This window comes from Podarcis raffonei, chromosome 5, assembly GCF_027172205.1.
Source record: "Podarcis raffonei isolate rPodRaf1 chromosome 5, rPodRaf1.pri, whole genome shotgun sequence".
Lineage (NCBI taxonomy): Eukaryota > Metazoa > Chordata > Lepidosauria > Squamata > Lacertidae > Podarcis > Podarcis raffonei.
The window spans coordinates 17001982-17022449 of NC_070606.1; the positions used below are offsets into that span (position 1 = coordinate 17001982).

The following is a 20468-nucleotide window of genomic DNA, read 5'->3' on the forward strand; positions in this document are numbered from 1 at the left end:
CTTTGATGTGCTTTTGAACTGCTAGGTTGGCAGGAGCAGGGACCGAGCAACGGGAGCTCACCCCGTCGCGGGGATTCGAACCGCCAACCTTCTGATCGGCAAGTCCTAGGCTCTGTGGTTTAACCCACAGCACCACCCGCGTCCCTTCTGTGGAACTTACTCCCAGTTAAATGTGTTTTAGGATTTCAGCCAAGTTTCTTAACAAATGGCAGCTTCATGGTTCACATCCTCGACCCTTTGAGGAGTGTCCTCCTCCTCCCATATTTTTTCCTGATACTGACAACACACTTAGGCAGTTGGTTGCCCTGAGGCATTGTGTGAGTGACTCCCGTCAGTTGATAGGAAAACCAGCCGCTTGCTCTGTGTTGTTCGCCTGACATCGTCTTTTCCTTTCTTTAGCAAAGGTAGTAAAGGCAGTTTCATATAATTTAGAATCAGCAGGAGCCAGGGGACCTAAAACCATGAAGCTTCAGGGGAGAAATGACAAAATCTGTAGCGAATTTTGCATGTTCTGTAAATTTGTATCTGTGTAGCTAAAGGCCTGTTCTTTATTGGGCCAGTGTGAGCTGTTCGCTCAGTTTGTTAGATTGTGATGTAGCCCACAGTAGTAGTATCTGGCTCCTTGTATTCTGAAATGGAAAACGTGTGTTGTCTCCCCGCCCCTGATTTTACATACTTTCATATTCATATTCTGAATTTTGGTGGTTTATAGTCTCACCATGATCATTAAAAAGCTCTCTGTAATACATTACAATTGGTTCTCTCTGACCATTTCTTGTTTATCATGTGGATATTAAACAGGTTGGTTATTTTTTTGGGGGGGGGGGCAGGGGTTCTGTAGTTTTGCATGCTTATCATTTAAAGGCAGTTGTAAAAACAGCCAGCCAAACACAAAAGCATTATCAAGCCTGCAAACCAAATATTTACTCATGTTCGTTCTGATTTTAAGACGCAGCATTGACAAGCTGGTGGTAAACAAATGATTTATAGAGTGTGTTATCATTGGGGCTCCCCAGCTGTCTTCAGAATTAAAGAACAGATTAAACAGATTAAATAATAGATAAATATCTGATGCTGATGCTAGCTAAATAACAAGTCAATTAAACATGAATTCATTTTTCATCTGCTGGTAACAGCACAAAGGGTAGGAGCTATAATGTTCTATGCGTGTTTGTATAGAATAAGGTAGTTCAGGAGAATCCCAGCAGAAAATGAAAACCTGGAATTGAGTGTATTGGTGGGCAGAGGCCACATAAATGCGCTAAGGATAAGTAATAGCAATTTAAATTTAGTTGTAGTTAAGGTTTCAGAGTGTTAAAGGTAAAGGGACCCCAGACCATTAGGTCTGGGGTTGCGGCGCTCATCTCGCTTTATTGGCCGAGGGACCCGGTGTACAGCTTCCGGGTCATGTGGCCAGCATGACAAAGCAGCTTCTGGCGAACCAGAGCAGTGCACGGAAACGCCGTTTACCTTCCTGCTGGAGCGGTACCTATTTATCTACTTGCACTTTGATGTGCTTTTGAACTGCTAGGTTGGCAGGAGCAGGGACTGATCAACGGGAGCTCACCCTGTCGCGGTGATTCGAACCGCCGATCTTCTGATTGGCAAGTCCTAGGCTCTGTGGTTTAACCCACAGTGCCACCCGCGTCCCGTTAAGTGCCTATTTATTTTTACATACCCGCAGTGCAGCATCGCTTGTATAAAGTTTGTAGCAGCAAATGCTGCAGTAAGGAAACACCTCTCACGAATTGCCTCTCAGTTGAGGACAGAAGATGGTATTCTTTTTGGGTTGGCCATATGCCTGGAAACTGAACAAGTCACACATCTGCACCAAGCTGTCACAGACACTTCTCTATAAGGTTTCCGTCTATATTTATCTTGAAATGCAAAATAATAATGTAATAATAATAGTAATGACCTGGCCATTCTCTTCAGTTAAATGGTGGTGTGTTATAAAGATGCATCTATTCCAGGGGTCAGCAACCTTTTTCAGCCGGGGGCCGGTCCACCATCCCTCAGACCACGGGGGGGGGGGACCGGACTATATTTTTTGGGGGGGGAAATGAACGAATTCCTTTGCCCCACAAATAACTCAGAAACCCCCCCCCCCAGAGCAGTGCAGGGGGCAGGCGAAATGGGATTTGCTTGCTCCGGCAAAACAGTCAGAGGGGTGCAATGTTGAATTCCTCCCTTTGATCATAAAAAGGTAAAGGTACACCTGACCGTTAGGTCCAGTCGCGGATGACTCTGGGGTTGCAGCGCTCATCTCGCTCTATAGGCCAAGGGAGCCGGCGTTTGTCTGCAGACAGCTTCAGGGTCATGTAGCCATCATGACTAAGCCACTTCTGGTGAACCAGAGCAGCATGACTAAACCGCTTCTGGCGCAACGGGACACTGACAGGTGCCAGAGCGCACGGAAATGCCGTTTACCTTCCTGCCACAGTGCTACCTATTTATCTACTTGCACTTGACGTGGTTTCGAACTGCTGGGTGGGCAGGAGCTGGGACCGAGCAATGGGAGCTCACCCTGTCGCGGGGATTTGAACCGCTGACCTTCTGATCGGCAAGCACGGCTCTGTGGATTAGACCACAGCGCCACCTGTATCCCCATAGCTCTGTGTAAATAACAGGAAGTGGGTTTTTATGAGGAACATGAAGGAGGAAAAAGAACTCCTTGCCCCCTGACTCAAGGAACCCTTGAGTTTCATATCATTGGGAGCTTCAGGGATGACTTCTGAGTCACCAGTTATGGTGCAAGATGCCAAATATTGGCTTCCTTGTATTTGTTGTGGTCACTGGGCCAGGGAGTGCACAGTTTCTCCTTGGCACTGTGTGCAGTAAGGCACTAGGGCTGGGTGATACATCGACATAGCTTCCAGAAGCAGTTTGAAGTCCATATTGTGATATCGGTTTCATAATTTTTGTCCTGGCAATATATTGTGAATCATGATATGATTTTTGCACAGCGCGCACACACATGATGCAGAAAAAAATGTGAAACCAGCCAGTGCCTCTAAGATCGCTCCATCCTTATTTCACACGTCGTGATATATCAGTATATTGTGATGTTTAGCTGGTGATGTATTGTGATGTTGAAAACCAAATGTCACCCAGTCCCATAAGGCACATACACATATTAAATGTTACTGGTGAAGGGAGGAATCTGAGACACGGCAATGGTGGATTTTGCTTGATTGGACAACTAGTAGCTAGCAAATGGCTTGCACAATCCCTTCTGAAGTGGATTGAAACGGGGAAATCCATCGAGTAAGTGAGCGATTGAAATGTCAGAAATCTACAAGGTACACTACAGTGACAAGCTTGTCTCCAGATTTTTCCAATTATCCCTACTTATATAACATATTCTCTCATGAATTATTATTATTATTTATTGCGATATAGTGTTGGTGCAGTAAATATTTAAGAGCTTGTTCCCAGCATTAAAATCCAGAAGGTGTACAACCCAGTTTCCCACAACAATATTTAAACAAAGCTGATAATTTCATCTTGTGGAGTTTGTTTGTTAGTGAACCAGTCAAGAAGGGTCTCAAGTCTTTTGCTAGGGAACGGAGTGTGCTTGCCATTGGTGCATTTATTTTGTACGCGGACCTTTTAAGTGATTTAGTAGCACAAAGCGTTTAATGCTTTTCAGGGTTGCATGTTGAAATACAGCGCTTCCAAGTGCCCAAATCGTTTCACTTACATTCCCCTGTGGCGAGCCTTACAGAAAGCATGTTAAGGCAGGCCAGTCGTAATATTTATATTGTAGATGTGGGGTTGAGGCTGAGAGTGGCCTGCCCAAAGCCACCCAGTGAGCTCTGGGTTCAAATTTTACCCATGGGCTCCTGTTCCAGAACCCCTCTGCTACAGCATCTCTCTGCCCAAGCCCACACGCATGCACTAGGGAGGAATTGGTTGAGCAGCGAATATGCTTCATTCCATTCTTGTAACGCGACCATGTTAGATGGGAACCCTTCAGATTTGCGACCGTGCTAGTGTGCTGTCACTTTAGTCTGCTTCATTCCAATGCCTTGGGTATCCTTCTCCTCTTCAGAGGAGTGTTCGAAATTAGCCAGGCGCCAGGAGCTTTTTGCACCTGGCTACCGGCTACTTGCAACCAAGTGAAAATGCCTGAATGCTAGGTGACAGCACCATCTGGAGGTGCATGCCTGGGAATCATTAGGTTGTGACTGTTTTCGCACACTAATGCCACATTCTGTAGAATTCTATCTGTTATATTTTACCTGCATAATTGGTATGAATTTCAGGAACTAAAATGCTTTTTCTGGGCAGCTTGAGCAGGAACAGTGAACAACATTATAGTTAATTGTTGCAGCTTGCCTTCTCTGCACCCCTCTGCCCTGCTCATGGTTGTGAAGAATATTCTTGCCTTATGAATGGTCCGTGTCACCATTAAGAAAAAGAGACTGGAACAGGCCAATATATATGTGGACTGTCCCTGGATCAAGTGACTTTTCTTCTTGAAGTTCTCAAAGCTCTTAACCTAGCTCAAGGTGGTCCTCTGAACTAGCCAGATCTTTAAATGAGAATCAATCACAGTCAGTCCATCACTTGAAAAACACAGTGGTACCTCGGGTTACAAAAGCTTCGGGTTACAAACACTTCGGGTTACAAACTCTGCAAACCTGGAAGTAGTACCTTGGGTTGAGAACTTTGCCCCAGGATGAGAACGGAAATCGTGCACCGGCAGCAGCAGGAGGAACCATTGGCGAAAGCGCGCCTCAGGTTAAGAATGGCTTTGGGTTAAGAACGGACCTCTGGAACGAATTAAGTTCATAAACTGAGGTACCACTGTAAGACTTTAGAGCTGTCTTGCCCCAAAATGGCAACTCGACATTCCATTTTGGTGACTGTAACCTTTCTTTAAGGAGCCATTTGGCATCTAGCTTATACAGTGGTACCTCAGGTTAAGTACTTAATTCGTTCCAGAGGTCCGTTCTTAACCTGAAACTGTTCTTAACCTGAAGCACCACTTTAGCTAATGGGGCCTCCTGCTGCCGCCACACCGCCAGAGCACGATTTCTGTTCTCATCCTGAAGCAAAGTTCTTAACCCGAGGTACTATTTCTGGGTTAGCGGAGTCTGTAACCTGAAGCATATGTAACCCGAGGTAGCACTGTATATCTGAGTTTCTAGCACTGCTCCCGAGTGCCAGGTAAGTAGTAAACCATGGGAACAGGAAAAGCTGTTTATATTTTGACTTTATTAAGAAATTTACATTGCAATTCTGAAGCTGGTGATTTTAAAAAACAACTTTTTTTGCTCCTGCTGCAGGTTGGAAAAGAAACTGTACAGACAACTGAAGACCAGATTTTGAAGAGAGACATGCCTCCTGCATTCATTAAGTAAGTAAATAAACATGGCAAGTCTTGATAGTGGTTTTAGAGAAGCCTCGGTAACCTAGTATCAGTGCCATACTATTTTGGAGTGCAAGTGAAACCTCCTTTGACTGAATGCTTCTCAGTAAACAAACAAGCAAGCAAAAATCCCTGCACACAGCAAACTAATACATCAGGAACAAGATTAGACTTGTTATTCATCAGAGATTTGGGTTAATTTGGACTAGACTTTGTAAAGGGGTAGCGTGTCTGCTTTTCTCTGTGTGCCCTTGGTCTGGCTCAGATTTTGTTTGATACCTGAAAGCTAATTGACTGGCGCTCGTAATTAACTTCATGCATCGCCGCAAAAGATATAATGATTTTCTTCTTGGAGGTTTTGAAGGTGTAATAATCACTTTCGTAATCATTAAGCCAATTTCCTTGACAATGTCAAATATAAATTCCTTATTGAAAAAGGCTGTTTCTGGCCAGCTTCTGAATAGTGTGTGTTCTTTATTAGTTAAGACAGATGAAGGTTTTGCTAAATTGTTGGGGGTGCGAGCATCCCATGATCTGGGGCAGAAAGATGTTGCCTCAAGCACATGAATGCCTTTGCCAGGAGGTGGGAAATCTGGGGCAGTGAAAAAGCTAAATGGAAAATTGTATGAAGATCTATTTGCATCGTGGATTATTTTGAATATTTGCTTAGTACCGTATTTTTCGCTCTATAACACACACCCGACCATAACACGCACGTAGTTTTTAGAGGCGGAAAATCCGTAGGCATGCCACCCGTAGGCATTCCCTCCATAACACGCACAGACATTTCCCCTTACTTTCTAGGAGGAAAAAAGTGAGTGTTATGGTGCAAAAAATACGGTAGTCTCTCTGCCTGCTTTAAATATCAGATATACTGCACTATGATTACATCCAACTTTTTCTCTAAAGCATAGGAAGATCTAATTATGTCTTGGGGTTTCATAGTGTGAATCAGAGAGTATAATATGTTGCATTACACACCCATCAACAATTACGCACCCGTCAACAATAAGGACATCCTATTTCATAACAATAACAATGATAATTTTATTGTTTATACACCATTTTTCTGATTGGGTTGCCTCAGCTGCTCTGGGCAGCTTCAAACATATACAGTGGTGCCCCGCAATACGAACGCCTCGCAAGACGAAAAGCCCGCTAGACGAAAGGGTTTTCCGTTTTGGAGGCGCTTCGCAAAACGAATTTCCCTATGGGCTTCCTTCGCAAGATGAAAGCCCATAGGGAAATCTCCGGGACAGTGGGGAAGCGCAGCGCGTCTTCCCCACTGTCCTCGGACCTCCTCCGAAGGCTGGCGGTGGGGCGGAGAGACCTTCTCCCCGCGCCAGCCTTCGGATGGCTGTCCTGAAGACTTGCGGTGGGAGGAGGGTTTTCCTTCCCACCGCCAACATTCAGAATGCTGTTCTGAATGTTGGCGGTGGGGAGGAAAAACCCTCCTCCCACCGCAAGCCCCGGGAACAGAGGAGAAGCGCTGCGCGCCTTCCCCTCTGTTCCCGTACCTGTCCTGAAGGCTTGCGGTGGGGAGAAAAGCCCTTCTCCGCACCGCCAGCCTGGCAAGCGGTCTCCATAGGAACGCATTGATTGATTTTCAATGCATTCCTATGGGAAACCGTGCTTCGCAAGACGAAAAACTCGCAAGAAGAAAAAACTTGCGGAACGAATTAATTTCGTCTTGCGAGGCACCACTGTATAGAAAACACTATTAAACACTAAAAAAAATCCCAGATGTCTTCTAAAGGTTGTATAGTTACTTATCTCCTTGGCTTGGGGGGGTCACATAACTCCCTACCCTCCAACATTTCTCCAATGAAAACAGGGATATCCTAAGGGAAAACGGGACATTCTGGGATCAAATCAGAAACCAGGATGGCTTTTGTTGATCTGAAAATAGGGACACATGGAGGGTCTGGTATTACTGCATTTAAGTGAGATGAACAGGGTTCTCCTTAACAAGCTGCAGATCTCAAGATGCTTTGGGTAAGGTTAACAGATTTTTTTTAATGAATCCAGGGACACTTTTCAACTTCAATGGATTTTGTATGAGGACTGATTTGTAAATCCCGGGACTGTCCCCGGGAAACGGGGATGTCTGGTAACCTTAGCTTTGGGGGAAGCCATCACTGTTGGAAACGGCATGATACAGTGGTTCCTCGGGTTAAGTACTTAATTTGTTCCGGAGGTCTGTTCTTAACCTGAAACTGTTCTTAAGCTGAAGCACCATTTTAGCTAATGGAGCCTCCCGCTGCTGCACGATTTCTGTTCTCATCCTGAAGCAAAGTTCTTAACCCGAGGTACTATTTCTGGGTTAGCGGAGTCTGTAACCTGAAGCATATGTAACCCGAGGTACTGCTGTACTGCTTTAAACAGATAGCACAGATAGGGCCTAGGGTTTGAAAATGCCTTTGGACACAACAGCAACTTTTGGAACTGGTTGACACAAAAAGTTGTGACATGGGCGATCCATGATCAGGTCTCTTTTCACTTGACTGTTGTTCTGGGGTGGTTAACCCTTATCCCTCCCCCTACAGTCTTTATTTGATTTAAACCACCTTTCAAAGCAGCTGTGAAGGGGAATAGGGACCCACATTGCATCTTTCTCTCTCTCTTTGTCTCTCCCCCCCAGCTAATAGCAGTTGTTTTGGTGGTGGTGGGGGGGAAGGGAGGTAAGTTTTAAATTGGGGAAATGGCCTGGCTGCTTTTAGGCTGTGGGTACCACATTTGGGACCCCTGTGTTATGACATGGGAGTCAGCTGTTCAAAGCCGTCGTCCCCAACCCTCTGGCCTATTGTGTTGGATCCCAACCTATGTTGCGTTCCCAGTGTCGCTGGCTATATTCACACTGAGGTAATAAATAGCTTTTGGGGCTGTAACACTGAAGACTGCAGGTGAGGGCTTGCCTTAATGAATGTTCCTCCATGGAAAAAAAAATGACCGAGCAAGCTTGTTTGTTAGGGAGAAGACTAGGCTGAACCTTCTCCGTAACCATTTTCTGTGTGGAAGGGGTAAATTGCATATGGGGAAGGGGTTCAGCGATGTGAACCATCTGTAATATATAGCTCCAAAATGGCTCTACCATCTCTGTGAGAATTGTTTGCCTTCATTGCAACTTCATTGCAACTTAGCACCTCAAGATTAATAACTACGGCCTGTATGTGGTCAAACCTTGATGCCAGTTGTAAAATCAGATTAGCCATAAGAATAAGAAGAAGTTAACCAAAGTCAAGACCTGCACAGGCACAAATAGGAGAACTTGAAGGAAGTGGTGTGAAATAGGCAAGAGAATGATACATACGTTCACTCCTGCAGAAATAATAGTATTTTATTTTTAGACACTGAAGTTCTACCTTAAAAAAATAAATAGTGCTGTGTTTTTATCTGGAAAGGATGTAGATGTTTTAGCACACACAGCTCTAGTGGCATTTACAAGATACTTGGCTGCTATCTAAAACCAGCCAAGTGAATTATATTTAATCTTTTGCTAAATTTGGCTTGTAAATAGGATGTTACTCTCTCATCTGTGTTACAGCTTAGTTCGCACGTCCAGTAGCTTGCTGTCAGTGCAACACATCATTTTGTGTATTGAACTCAACAAAATCCGCAGATTTTATCAACAAGTTGGTCATGGCTCCAGGATTATCTTGCATTATGCTGATCAAAAAATTACTGTAGGTGAGAATTACGTTGCAGCTCCGAGTCCCTGAGCTACCAAAAGTGCTCAGATTAGTGCTCCAGGAAATTAGATTATTGTGTACATTGCAAGAGCCTATTGTCTGATTTCAGACTTGACGCTTTAGAAAGCTCACTGTGAATAAAAGAAATATAACCGTTTCACAAATGGCATTTTAATAATTTTGGGCTTAGAATTCTTCCTATAAGGTAATGGCTTGTTTTAACGATATTTCAAGCCAGCAAATAATGTCAGCCTGCCCTAGCTGATAGTCAAATGGTCTAGACTATCAGGAGTCATTTTCCCTGGTTAAAGCATAATTTAAAAACAACAACCCAACAACCTCTGAATGCCAAACCTGTATGAGTCATGCACACATTTTTGTATTCCAATCAGAACAGAACTGAGTGATAGCAGGCTGGTGACAGTTCCTCAAGCTTCCTTCTTCTCCCCTCCCCTCAGGGCAAGATGGTCCTTCAAATAGCCCTGGGGTGATAGTTGGGGGGACGAGGAGGTAGATTCTAAGGTACATGAGGAAGGCAAGAGGTTAATTGACAAATGGAAGCTATGGAGATGTCCCAACAAGTGACCTGCCCCTTCTGCCAATCTTTGAAAGAAGAGGTGGGGCGAGCTCCCATTAAGGCATGTCGTTTTAGGGAGTGAAACTTAATTTTGCAAATTTCTTCAGTGAGGGTTCTTAAAAATAGGCTTCTGAGTGTGAGGAATTCAAATCTGCTGTTTTTGAGATTAGGCAGCATTTAGCTTGGTAAGGCTGCGTTTGCTGAAGAAGCACATAATTTGCTTTCGGAAAACCAAATAATTTTAACGTTGCTGAACCTGAAAATGTCAGGCGATGCCTAATAATAATACTACTAATAATACATAACTGCAAGTATTGGGCAATCATTTTTAATGATTTTGATGCAGTTTCACACAGTTTACTCGCAAAGCAAAACTAAATTATATTAATTTAACTGAAATATCTTTTGAATCCCCAAGTCATGTTACAACTTTTTAGGACCCCTCATTTTTGGAATATGAAAGTTGAAAAATTCAATGTGCCCTATTGCTGCATAGTTCCACCTGCAAAGGTGGTGTCAGGTTCTTGGTGACAAAGCTGGGTCCTATGCCTCTGCCTCCAGCAAGAAGCTTTTAAACCAAAACGGGCCATCGGTTAATAGTTTTTAAATGCACGTTGGCATGTAATGTGTAGTTTTCCCCAAACACTGGCCTTTTCAACATATGTCATACATGCTTCAAAGGAAACCAGCTTTATGCAAGAGGAAGGACCATTGCTCAGGGCAGAGTGCATGCTTTGCATCCAGCAGATCTCAGACTTAATCCCAGCTGCTGGGAATCACTCCTGACCAAAAGCATGGAGAAGTTCCTCCAGCCAGGGTTAAAGGTACTAAGAGCTAGATGGACCAATCTTCTGTTTCGGTGTTTTACATTTTAACTAGAAAACGCACCCTGGCATGGGAGTAGGAGTAAAGGTAAAGGTAAAGCGACCCCTGACCGTTAGGTCCAGTCGCGGATGACTGGGGTTGTGGCGCTCATCTCGCTTTACTGGCTGAGGGAGCCGGCGTACAGCTTCTGGGTCATGTGGCCAGCATGACTAAGCCGCTTCTGGTAAACCAGAGCAGCGCATGGAAACACCTTTTACCTTCCCGCCGGAGTGGTACCTATTTATCTACTTGCACTTTGATGTGCTTTCGAACTGCTAGGTTGGCAGGAGCAGGGACCGAGCAACGGGAGCTCACCCCGTCCTGGGGATTCGAACCGCCGACCTTCTGATCGGCAAGTCCTAGGCTCTGTGGTTTAACCCACAGCGCCACCCGTGTCCCTTGTAGGAGTAAAGAGGATATGTTAAATAATCTGTGTAGAATGCAAAGGAAGATGATCTATTACAGTGTTTCCCCAACTTGGGTCTGCAGCTGTTTTTGGACTACAATTCCCATCATCCCTGACCACTGGTCTTGCCAGTTAGGGATGATGGGAGTTGTAGTCCAAAAAACAGCTGGAGCATTTGGGAAGCACTAGTCTGTAGTCATACTGCTCCAGAGTTGGCTCCCTTCTGTCCCCTACAGGTAGCGGACTGACACTAATTTCTCTCTCACAATGGTTCCTCCTAGGGTGGAAAATGCTTGCACAAAGCTTGTGCAGGCCGCGCAGATGCTCCAAACAGACCCTTACTCAGTACCTGCTCGTGATTACCTCATTGACGGATCAAGAGGCATCCTTTCTGGGACATCGGACTTGCTTCTGACATTCGATGAGGCCGAGGTGAGCTTTCTAATGCCAGTTAGCAACACCTACGCGGTACCTGGCTGCAGATTTAGAGCGCTGCCTGACTATTGTTTTCTGCATTAGTGGTTTATAAAAGCATGATTCGTAAAACCAGGACTGAGTATCGGGGCTGGGGAGGGTTTTCCCTTTCCCTCACTGAGCTGCACACCATGTGCAAAATTCCTGGCTTCTGTGCACAGAACCTGGCTCTTGTATTAAGCCAGAGTTCCCTGTTCTGTCCAAACTGTGGCTCTGAGCTCTGGCTTAATGTTGTTAAAAAGCCAGGAAAGTAAGGTAGAGTGACTCTGGCTAAAATCTGCATTTCACAAGAGAGTGGAAGGAAAAGGGAGAGCAGAAGTGCGAAGCACACTCCCGGCTTCATAAAACACGGTTTATAAAGCCCCCAACAGTTGTCTGAACCGCAGCATTGAAAAGTCTGAAATGCATCAACTTGTCACAATGGTATTGCAGTCATACCTTGGTTTTCGAACAACTTAGTTCTTGAACGTTTTGGCTCCCGAACGCCGGAAACCCAGAAGTGACTGTTCTGGTTTGCGAACTACTTTTGGAAGCCAAACATCCGACGAGGCTTCTGTGGCTTCTGATTGGCTGCAGGAGCTTCCTGCAGCCAATCAGAAGCCGCACTTTGGTTTCCGAATGTTTTGGAAGTCGAATGGACTTCTGGAACAGATTCCGTTCAACTTCCAAGGTACGACTGTACGTGTTTTTTAAAGTAAGATTTTTCTCACCAGTAGTCTTTATGAAGTTTATTTCTGCATGTTTTGAATTAACATTACAGCATGCGGCTCTGGCATTGAGAATAAATGCAAGATGTTCCTTAGCAGACACAATGACTGTGTATTTTTTCAGTGCTTTTTAGTTAGTACTGTGGAGGCTTAGAAGTGGTGCATTAAAGCAAAGCTTATCAGCCATGCTATGAATATCCTTGGCACCTGATTTATTAGCAATTACTCTCCCATTTCTTATTGATACCATTGGAGATAATAGCTCTTGAAATTATGGAGTAGTTAATTTGCCTTCAGGGAAGCTGATTTCTGGAAAGTGCTCGCTCTTTCCCCATCTTTGTGATCTTGATAGCGTCTTCTCAAACTTGCATTGTCACGCTGGAAATATTAAAGAAACGATAATATAATGCAACATTTGGCTGAAGCTTTAAAATGGAACATTCTCTCCCGTGCTGCACTTAATTTCACACATTCAACAGTGCTCATATAGCATCTAAATATAGAAGGCATACGTTTTCTTTCAAGGGATTTTGTATTCATCGCTGCACAGAGAACATTACAGTGGACCCTCTGGATACAAATTTAATTCATTCCAGGGGGCCGTGCGCACTCCAAAAAATCCGTAACCAGAGGCGCTGCTTCTGTGCACGTGTGTGGTGTGATAGAGTGCTTCTGTGCAGCATGATAGAGCGCTTCTGTGCATGCACACAGCGTGCAGAACATAACCTGAAGGTTGCATATCCAGAGAGGTGCGAAACCCAAGGGTCCACTGTACTTGAAAGAACATGATGGGAAAAAAGCGTCCTTGAAGGCAGTCATGTGCAACTCTGCAGGCAGCTTTTTCTATTGATGGGTAATGGGTAGCGCATTGCACCTACCGGACATTCATCCCAGAGCGACTAAACGTGGTGTTTTATTGTGAGGGAAAACAGACCTATTGCAAAGTATGTGGAACAACACACGTTTGTTGCCCTGAAAACAAATACAGTGGTACCTTGGTTCTTGGAACGGCTTAATTGTCAAACAAATCGGCTCCCGAACCCTGCAAACCCAGAAGTAAGTCTTCCGGTTTGCGAATGTTTTTCGGAAGCCGAACATCTGACGCGGCTTCTGATTGAGTGCAGGCAGCTCCTGCAGCCAATCGGAAGCTGTGCCTTGGTTTTTGAATGGTTCCAGGAGTCAAAGCGACTCCCAGAACGGATTACGTTTGAGAACCAAGGTACCACTGTATGCTGGAAAGCACCAGATGTTTGTTCAAATTGCTTCCACTGTGCCGTGGCGTGTCTCTCTGTATTGCCACTGATGTTGTGCATGCTCTGCTTTTGACCAGAAACAGTGCCTTTAACTTGAAGCCACTTTGGCTCACTGTGATAAAATGAAAAAACACTAATAATTACCTTTTTTATTATTATTTAAGGTCCGTAAAATCATTCGTGTCTGCAAAGGAATTCTGGAATACCTAACAGTGGCAGAGGTGGTGGAAACTATGGAGGACTTGGTCACCTACACAAAGAACCTAGGGCCAGGTTAGACATTCCCAGTATTCCTCTTAGTGCATTCTAGCAATGTTTTTACCCGGCACCTTTAATAATGTGGAGATTTTCTCTCTTACGCTCTCCTGAACTATGGGAGGCACCATCGCTTAGTGGCCAAGCTCATGTCTTGCATGCCAAAGGTTCCAGGTTCACACCAAGAGGCTCTACCTGAAGCCTTGTCCCTGCCAATCCATGCCCAGTACTGGGTGCAAGGCCACTGCAAAGGAAGAAACCTCACTTGTGAGAGTAAATAGAGCTAGAACTCGTTGGCTTGAAATGGGGCATTGCAAACTTTAGAGTCGCTGTTTATAATCAGTGTTCGAAATTCGCCAGGCACATTTTGCACCTGGCTATTGGCCACTTGCGACCAAATGAAGGTTCTCCATCGCCAGGATGGTGCCTGATGTCTCCACCATCAGGAGGTGCATGCCTGCAGATCCTTGGATCTTGACTGTTTTCACATACTAATACCACATCCTGTGGAATTCTGTCAGTTTAAATGTTATCTACACAATCAGAATGAATTTCAGGAACCAAAAAGCCGTATTGAAAAATACGGCTTTTGAGCAATTCCGTTTTGGCAACCGCTATCACCATCATCATCATCATCACCATCATCATCATCATCATCATCATCATCTGCGGTTTACAGAATAAAATCAAAATATAAAACCGCAAAATCTACAATCACAATAAAAACAACAACAACCCAATACCCCCGCAAAACCTACATTTTAAAAGAGCATAGTAGCCCTTGTTTAAGGAGCCATTTGGCGCCTAGCTTATATAGCTGAGTTTCTAACGCTGATTGTAGTATTTCACCTATGTGTTTTCTTGAAGTGTGAGAAGTGTTACCTCCCTGGAAGTGCTATATGAAGAAAACCTTTGCGATTTGTGCCATCCCCTGCATACTTTGTGAACCATTGACCCTGAAGTGGTAGCAGCATAGAGAGGCGCTTAACCCTCTTTTTCCCCCTCTAACCAGTCTCCCAAAGCCAGCAAACAGTCACTATTTGTGGGTTATGACAGTGATAGCCCTGTTTTTAATTTATGCGCCTGCATCATCCACATATAAATTGGCAGCGGAGAGCGGGGGATGGGATGGGATCACAAAATCCTTAACTTCTAAAGAGAGGAGTTGGATCCTTCCCTGCCCTATCTCCCTGGGTCCCTTTGCTTCAGGTACTTTTCCTTCCAGCCTGACTCAGTTCAGGAGCTCTTTTATTCTGGCATGCCCCTACTGATGTTAAACTTAGCCCCTCTAGACCTCTCCCACTCCCCATTTTATATATGAATGGGGCAGGCAGGCAAATACACAAATGCGTCTGTCACATCCACTTCGACAATGAGGAATGGCCAAGAGGAATGAACTGTTCCTGAGCCAGAAAGGGAGTCAGAAAGGAATTCAGAAGCAGGACGAGCAGACAGACATTCCCCAGCCAGCTCGAAGCTGCTGGAACCTCTTTGCCTCTACATGGAACAGAAAATCAAGGGATTCTCCAATATCGATTAAAAAAAAATGGAGGAAGGGAAAGAAGCAAGCATGTCTCTGTGTTCAAGAGAGGTACGCAGAAACACTGAATTTTTAAGAGCAGATGAAGGACAAAAATGGGGTGAGACCATGTTCCTTGCAGCCAGAGACAATGTAAAGCATTGCCCACAGCAGTGTTTCAGATATTTAATACATCAGGCTGTCAAAAGTTGCTTTAAGTGCTTTGCTCTCAACTCGGAGGGCAATGAGGTTTCCACCCTTTTTTATCGCCTGACTTTGTAATTTTGTGGGACTTTGTAGGAAGTGGAGTTTTCTCACTGAAGGCCTGCCTAGCCAAGGCGCTGGATAAATTCAAGACTTGGAATATATATTTTATCCTGGTGGAGGCCTCTGTTTAGATAACACTTACTCTAGTCGATGTGTCTTCTATTCTGGGAGTTCTGTCTGCCTTTTGCTGGCAGGCCTTGCGTTCTTTACACTCTCTTCTCACTTTCTGAATGTATCGTGGCCTGAAGAGTTTGTGGGACAAATAGATTCTGGCTTCCAACTCTACTCCAAACTTGCCCAAATTATGGGATGCTGTTCCACTATCTGCCTCTACTCTTGCAATCCCATACGCTGTCCAGTTGCATCAGACAACTGTTCATCTTTTTTTTTGTTATTCCCTTCCTAATTAAACGCATCATTAACGTTCTATATGCTGACCTGCATTTCTATTTCACAGAAACAAGATGGGATGAAAATGAAAGGAAACGTTTTATTTAAAACAGAAGCATAAAAATTAAGGGAAATAATTTCCATGTTTCTGTTTTAGAAACATTTCCTGTCCTTTTTGTTTACGTGTTTTGTTTTGCTCAGTTGCTCTAGTAGTTTTGCTGTGGTTGTTTATTTTTCATTGGCTATCTAGGTCTGCTGGCTGCAACCGCAGTCATCTCCTTCCTCTTGCTGCCACCTTTTTGGGCATGACCTTGTCTGGTATGCTCATAATATTTGGATCACTGTCTCCCGAGAGATGTGCAGACGATAGTTCAGAGAATAAATATAATCAATGTGCTAAGTTGGGAACACATTAAGACTAGTAGCATTAAAGCCCTATACTGCCTAGGACCCTCATACCTACGGGACTGCCTCTCCTGGTGTGTCCCACGGAGGACCTTACGGTCTTCAAACAAAAACATCTTGGAGGTCCCTGGCCACAGGGAGGTTAGGCTGGCCTCAACCAGAGCCAGGGCATTTTCGGCTGTGGCTCCAATCTGGTGGAACGCTCTGTCACAAGAGACTAGGGCCCTGCGGGACTTGATAGAGCTGTTCCACCAGGCCTTTGGCCAGGGCACAGCCTGACCCCCTCCTTTGGCAATCTTCACAGAACTCTAGCCCAATGGTTGCCATTAATCTGATTTGAACTGATTTTATAATGAAATGATTTTAGAATGTTGTATTATTTTACTGTTGTTAGCCGCTGTGAGCCCGGCGTCGGCTGGGGAGGGCGGGATATAAATAAAAATTATTATTATTATTATTATTATTATTATTATTATTATTATTATTATTATTCCTTTTTACATCGTGGAAGTGATTTTTTTTGTTCACCTGATCCTGTTTCTGATTGTCATGCCATTCAATATGGGAAATTTTTGTAATTTATATTTTGTAATTTAGAGTCAGCTTGTTTTGTTTGATCTAAGCAAAACCTGGCTACTCTGAACTGACTCCCTTTCCCAGTCCTGCTAGCTGACATCTTCAGTTAACCAGGCAGAGGGCCTTCTCGGTAGTGGTGCCCACCCTGTGGAACGCCCTCCCATCAGGTGTCAAGGAAATAAACAACTATCTGACTTTTCAAAGACATCTGAAGGCAGCCCTGTTTAGGGAGGTTTTTAATGTTCAATGTTTTATTGTGTTTTTAATATTCTGTTGGGAGCCGCTCAGAGTGGCTGGGGAAACCCAGCCAGATGGGCGGGGGTATAAATAATAAAATTATTATTATTATTATTATTAAGATACATGAGAGTTGGGCCTGCAACCTTCAGCTTGCAAAGTGCATAATCTGCTACTGAACTACAATTCTCCAATTGACCATTTGGAATAGCTGGGATCAGCGTTGGTATTGGCACAGTGTGGGTCGGTTTTGCAGATGCTGAGTATACTGACCAAAATGCATGACAGCTGAGAAAATCCTTTGGCTGGAAGTGCCCTTAGTCATCTGGATAGCTCCATCGGTAAAGGATGAGGTTCTTCATCTCAAGGTCGTGGGTTTGAGCCCCACATTGGGGGGGAAAGTTTCCTGCATTGCAGGGGGTTGGACTAGATTGCCCTCGTGGTCCCTTCCAACTCTATGATTTCATTATATTATTACTATTTATTTCATTAAAATATTTATGTACTGCCTATTACACTGGCATCTTAAAGTGGCATACAACAGTATCATAAAATATAATACAAATGTGAATTTCTAAATGCAGTGATTTGAGGCATTTCTCTTACCCCCCACCCCAAGTCAACTTTAAATAGCTTACTACATTCATCTTAGCATGTCAGCAGTGTTAGAGTGTGCACTTTGTTTTTTCCTAAATATGGGTATAATAATAATAATCTGAAGGAGCGTCACCACCCCCATCGTTCTACCCAGACACTGAGGTCCAGTGCCAAGGGCCTTCTGGCGGTTCCCTCACTGTGAGAAGTTACAGGGAACCAGGCAGAGGGCCTTCTCGGTAGTGGCACCCGCCCTGTGGAACGCCCTCCCATCAGATGTCAAAGAGAACAACAACTACCAGACTTTTAGAAGACATCTAAAGGCAGCCCTCTTTAGAGAAGCTTTTAGTGTTTGATGAGTTACTATACAGTGGTACCTTGGGTTACATACACTTCAGGTTACAGACTCCGCTAACCCAGAAATATTACCTCAGGTTAAGAACTTTGCTTCAGGATGAGAAAAGAAATCGCACGGCGGCGGTGCAGCAGTAGCAGGAGGCCCCATTAGCTAAAGTGGTGCTTCAGGTTAAGAACAATTTCAGGTTAAGAACAGACCTCTGGCACGAATTAAGCACATAACCAGAGGTACCACTGTATTTTAATATTTTGTTGGAAGCCGCCCAGAGTGGCTGGGGAAGCCCAGCCAGATGGGTGGGGTATTAATACTACTACTACTACTACTACTACTACTTACTAAATAGATAGATAGATAGATAGATAGATAGATAGATAGATAGATAGATAAATAAATAAATAAATTTTATTATTATTATTTATACTCCGCCCATCTGCCGGGCCTTGTTTGTCCAAGCGTGCTTGCCAAATAGTCTTTTGGGGTACTGGCCAGCTGCATTGTTTTCTGTTAATAGAATAAAGATGGGAGGGAACCATGGATCATTTATCTGAACCCCCTGAAGTGCAGGAATATGCACCCTTATGAGGGATCAAACCCATGACCTGGTTAGCAGCACCACGCTCTGACCAACTGAGCTAATAGGTTGTGGAGAAGAGAGCTGCCAAATGTGCACCTCAAGGGTCATCAGCTCCCGATCTCCAACTCTATCCCTCTCACTTGGAGCTGCAACTTGATTGATGGGAATGAAAGTGTTTCTAAGTTAGTGTGGGAGATTGTGAAAGGGCAGCTCACAGATGGTCTGCACTGTCACCTGGAGAGGGCTGCTGTTTGCTAATGGCTGGGTGTACGTAGAAGACTAAAGGGACGCAGGTGGCGCTGTGGTCTAAACTACTGAGCCTCTTGGGCTTGCTGATCAGAAGGTCGGCGGTTCAAATCCCCGTGACGGGGTGAGATCCTGTTGCTGTGTCCCAGCTCCTGCCAACCTAGCTGTTCGAAAGCACGCCAGTGCAAGTAGATATATAGGTACCACTGCAGCGGGAAGGTAAACAGCATTTCCATGTGCTCTGGTTTCCGTCATGGTGTTCAGTTGCGCCAGAAGCGGTTTAGTCCTGCTGGCCACATGACCTGGAAAGCTGTCTGTGGACAAACGCTGGCTCCCTTGGCCTGAAAGCGAGATGAGTGCCCCAACCCCATAGTCGCCTTTGACTGGACTTAAGGGTCCAGGGGCCCTTTCCTTTTTACCTTTACATAGAAGACTCCTCTTCCACAAATCTGCATGTGGATAAGCTATATGAGACGGTGACAGCACCAGAATGGAGCTTGAGAGGAGTGACATGTCCTCCTAGGACAAACTTGTGGGGTCACCTCATATATAAAGCAGCCTAAAGTCCCTGCTCTGGAAAGTTCATTTAAAGCCTAGAATAGCATCACATGCAGGAGTTTCTCTCTCTCTCCCCTCTAACCAATATAGTGTGTATGGAATTGCTGTTCTGATACGCAGGATGAATTTAAGTCTGTCAGCCACTCCACATAGTGAATAATAATAATAATAATAATAATTTATAATTAATTTATAATAATTTATTATTTATACCCCACCCATCTGGCTGAGTTTCCCCAGCCACTCTGGGCTGCTCCCAAACAAGTGTTAAAAACAGTACAGCGTTACATATTAAAAACTGCCTTAAGATGTCTTCTGAATGTCAGGTAGTTGTTTATCTCTTTGACATCTGATGGGAGGGCGTTCCACAGGGCAGGCGCCACTACCGAGAAGGCCCTCTGTCTGGTTCCCTGTAACCTCACTTCTCGCAATGAGGGAACCGCCAGAAGGCCCTCGGCGCTGGATCTCAGTGTCCGGGCTGAACGATGGGGGTGGAGACGCTCCTTCAGCTATACTGGATAGGTCCCTTCAGATTTCATGTGTGTGGTTCATATTTTTAAAGATTTCCTCTTGTAAGAAGCATCTTGCATGACTAGCTCATCGGGGGGGACGGGATGGGGGAACCGCTCTCCCTAATTTGCTAGTACCCAAGGGAGAGGGGTTTAGCCTATCCCACATCTTAAGTCTTATCTGCAGTATGAAATGCTGTAGCCTAGTAATCTAATGTTTCTGTATGTTGTGTAGAACCTAATCAATAATCACACTTGGAAGCGCGGTATAAATTCTTTCTTTGTCATTATGCTTGCAACAACCTTGTGAGGTAGATCAGTATGATTTTGTCTGTATTGCAGATGCGAGCAGAGGCTGAGAGAAAGATTGGCTTGCCTAAGACCGCCTAGTTAGTTCATAGCAGAGGTGAATTTTAACCAGGAACACTTGGATCCATAGTTCAGCATCTTAGCACAGTAGTATGCCAGCTCTAATATATGGATATGTGGCATCATCATCATCATCATTATTAAATTATATCCCGCCCTCCCCAGCCAAAGCCGGGCTCAGAGCGGCTAACAACAGTAAAATAATACAACATTCTAAAATCAATTCATTATAAAATCAGTTCAAATCAAATTGATGGCAACCAT

The 20468-nt window shown here is 44.4% G+C and overlaps 1 protein-coding gene across 2 annotated transcripts in view; it reads left to right on the forward strand.

Annotated features, from left to right (window-relative positions):
* The window catches only part of VCL (vinculin), an 84092-nt gene that overhangs the window by 19463 nt on the left and 44161 nt on the right, over positions 1-20468 (forward strand). For both annotated transcript variants that reach the window (XM_053388063.1, XM_053388064.1), the window contains exons 2-4: positions 5295-5365; positions 11195-11345; positions 13512-13620. In XM_053388063.1, coding sequence (XP_053244038.1) covers positions 5295-5365; positions 11195-11345; positions 13512-13620 — 331 coding nt within the window. The remainder of the gene's footprint in view (positions 1-5294; positions 5366-11194; positions 11346-13511; positions 13621-20468) is intronic.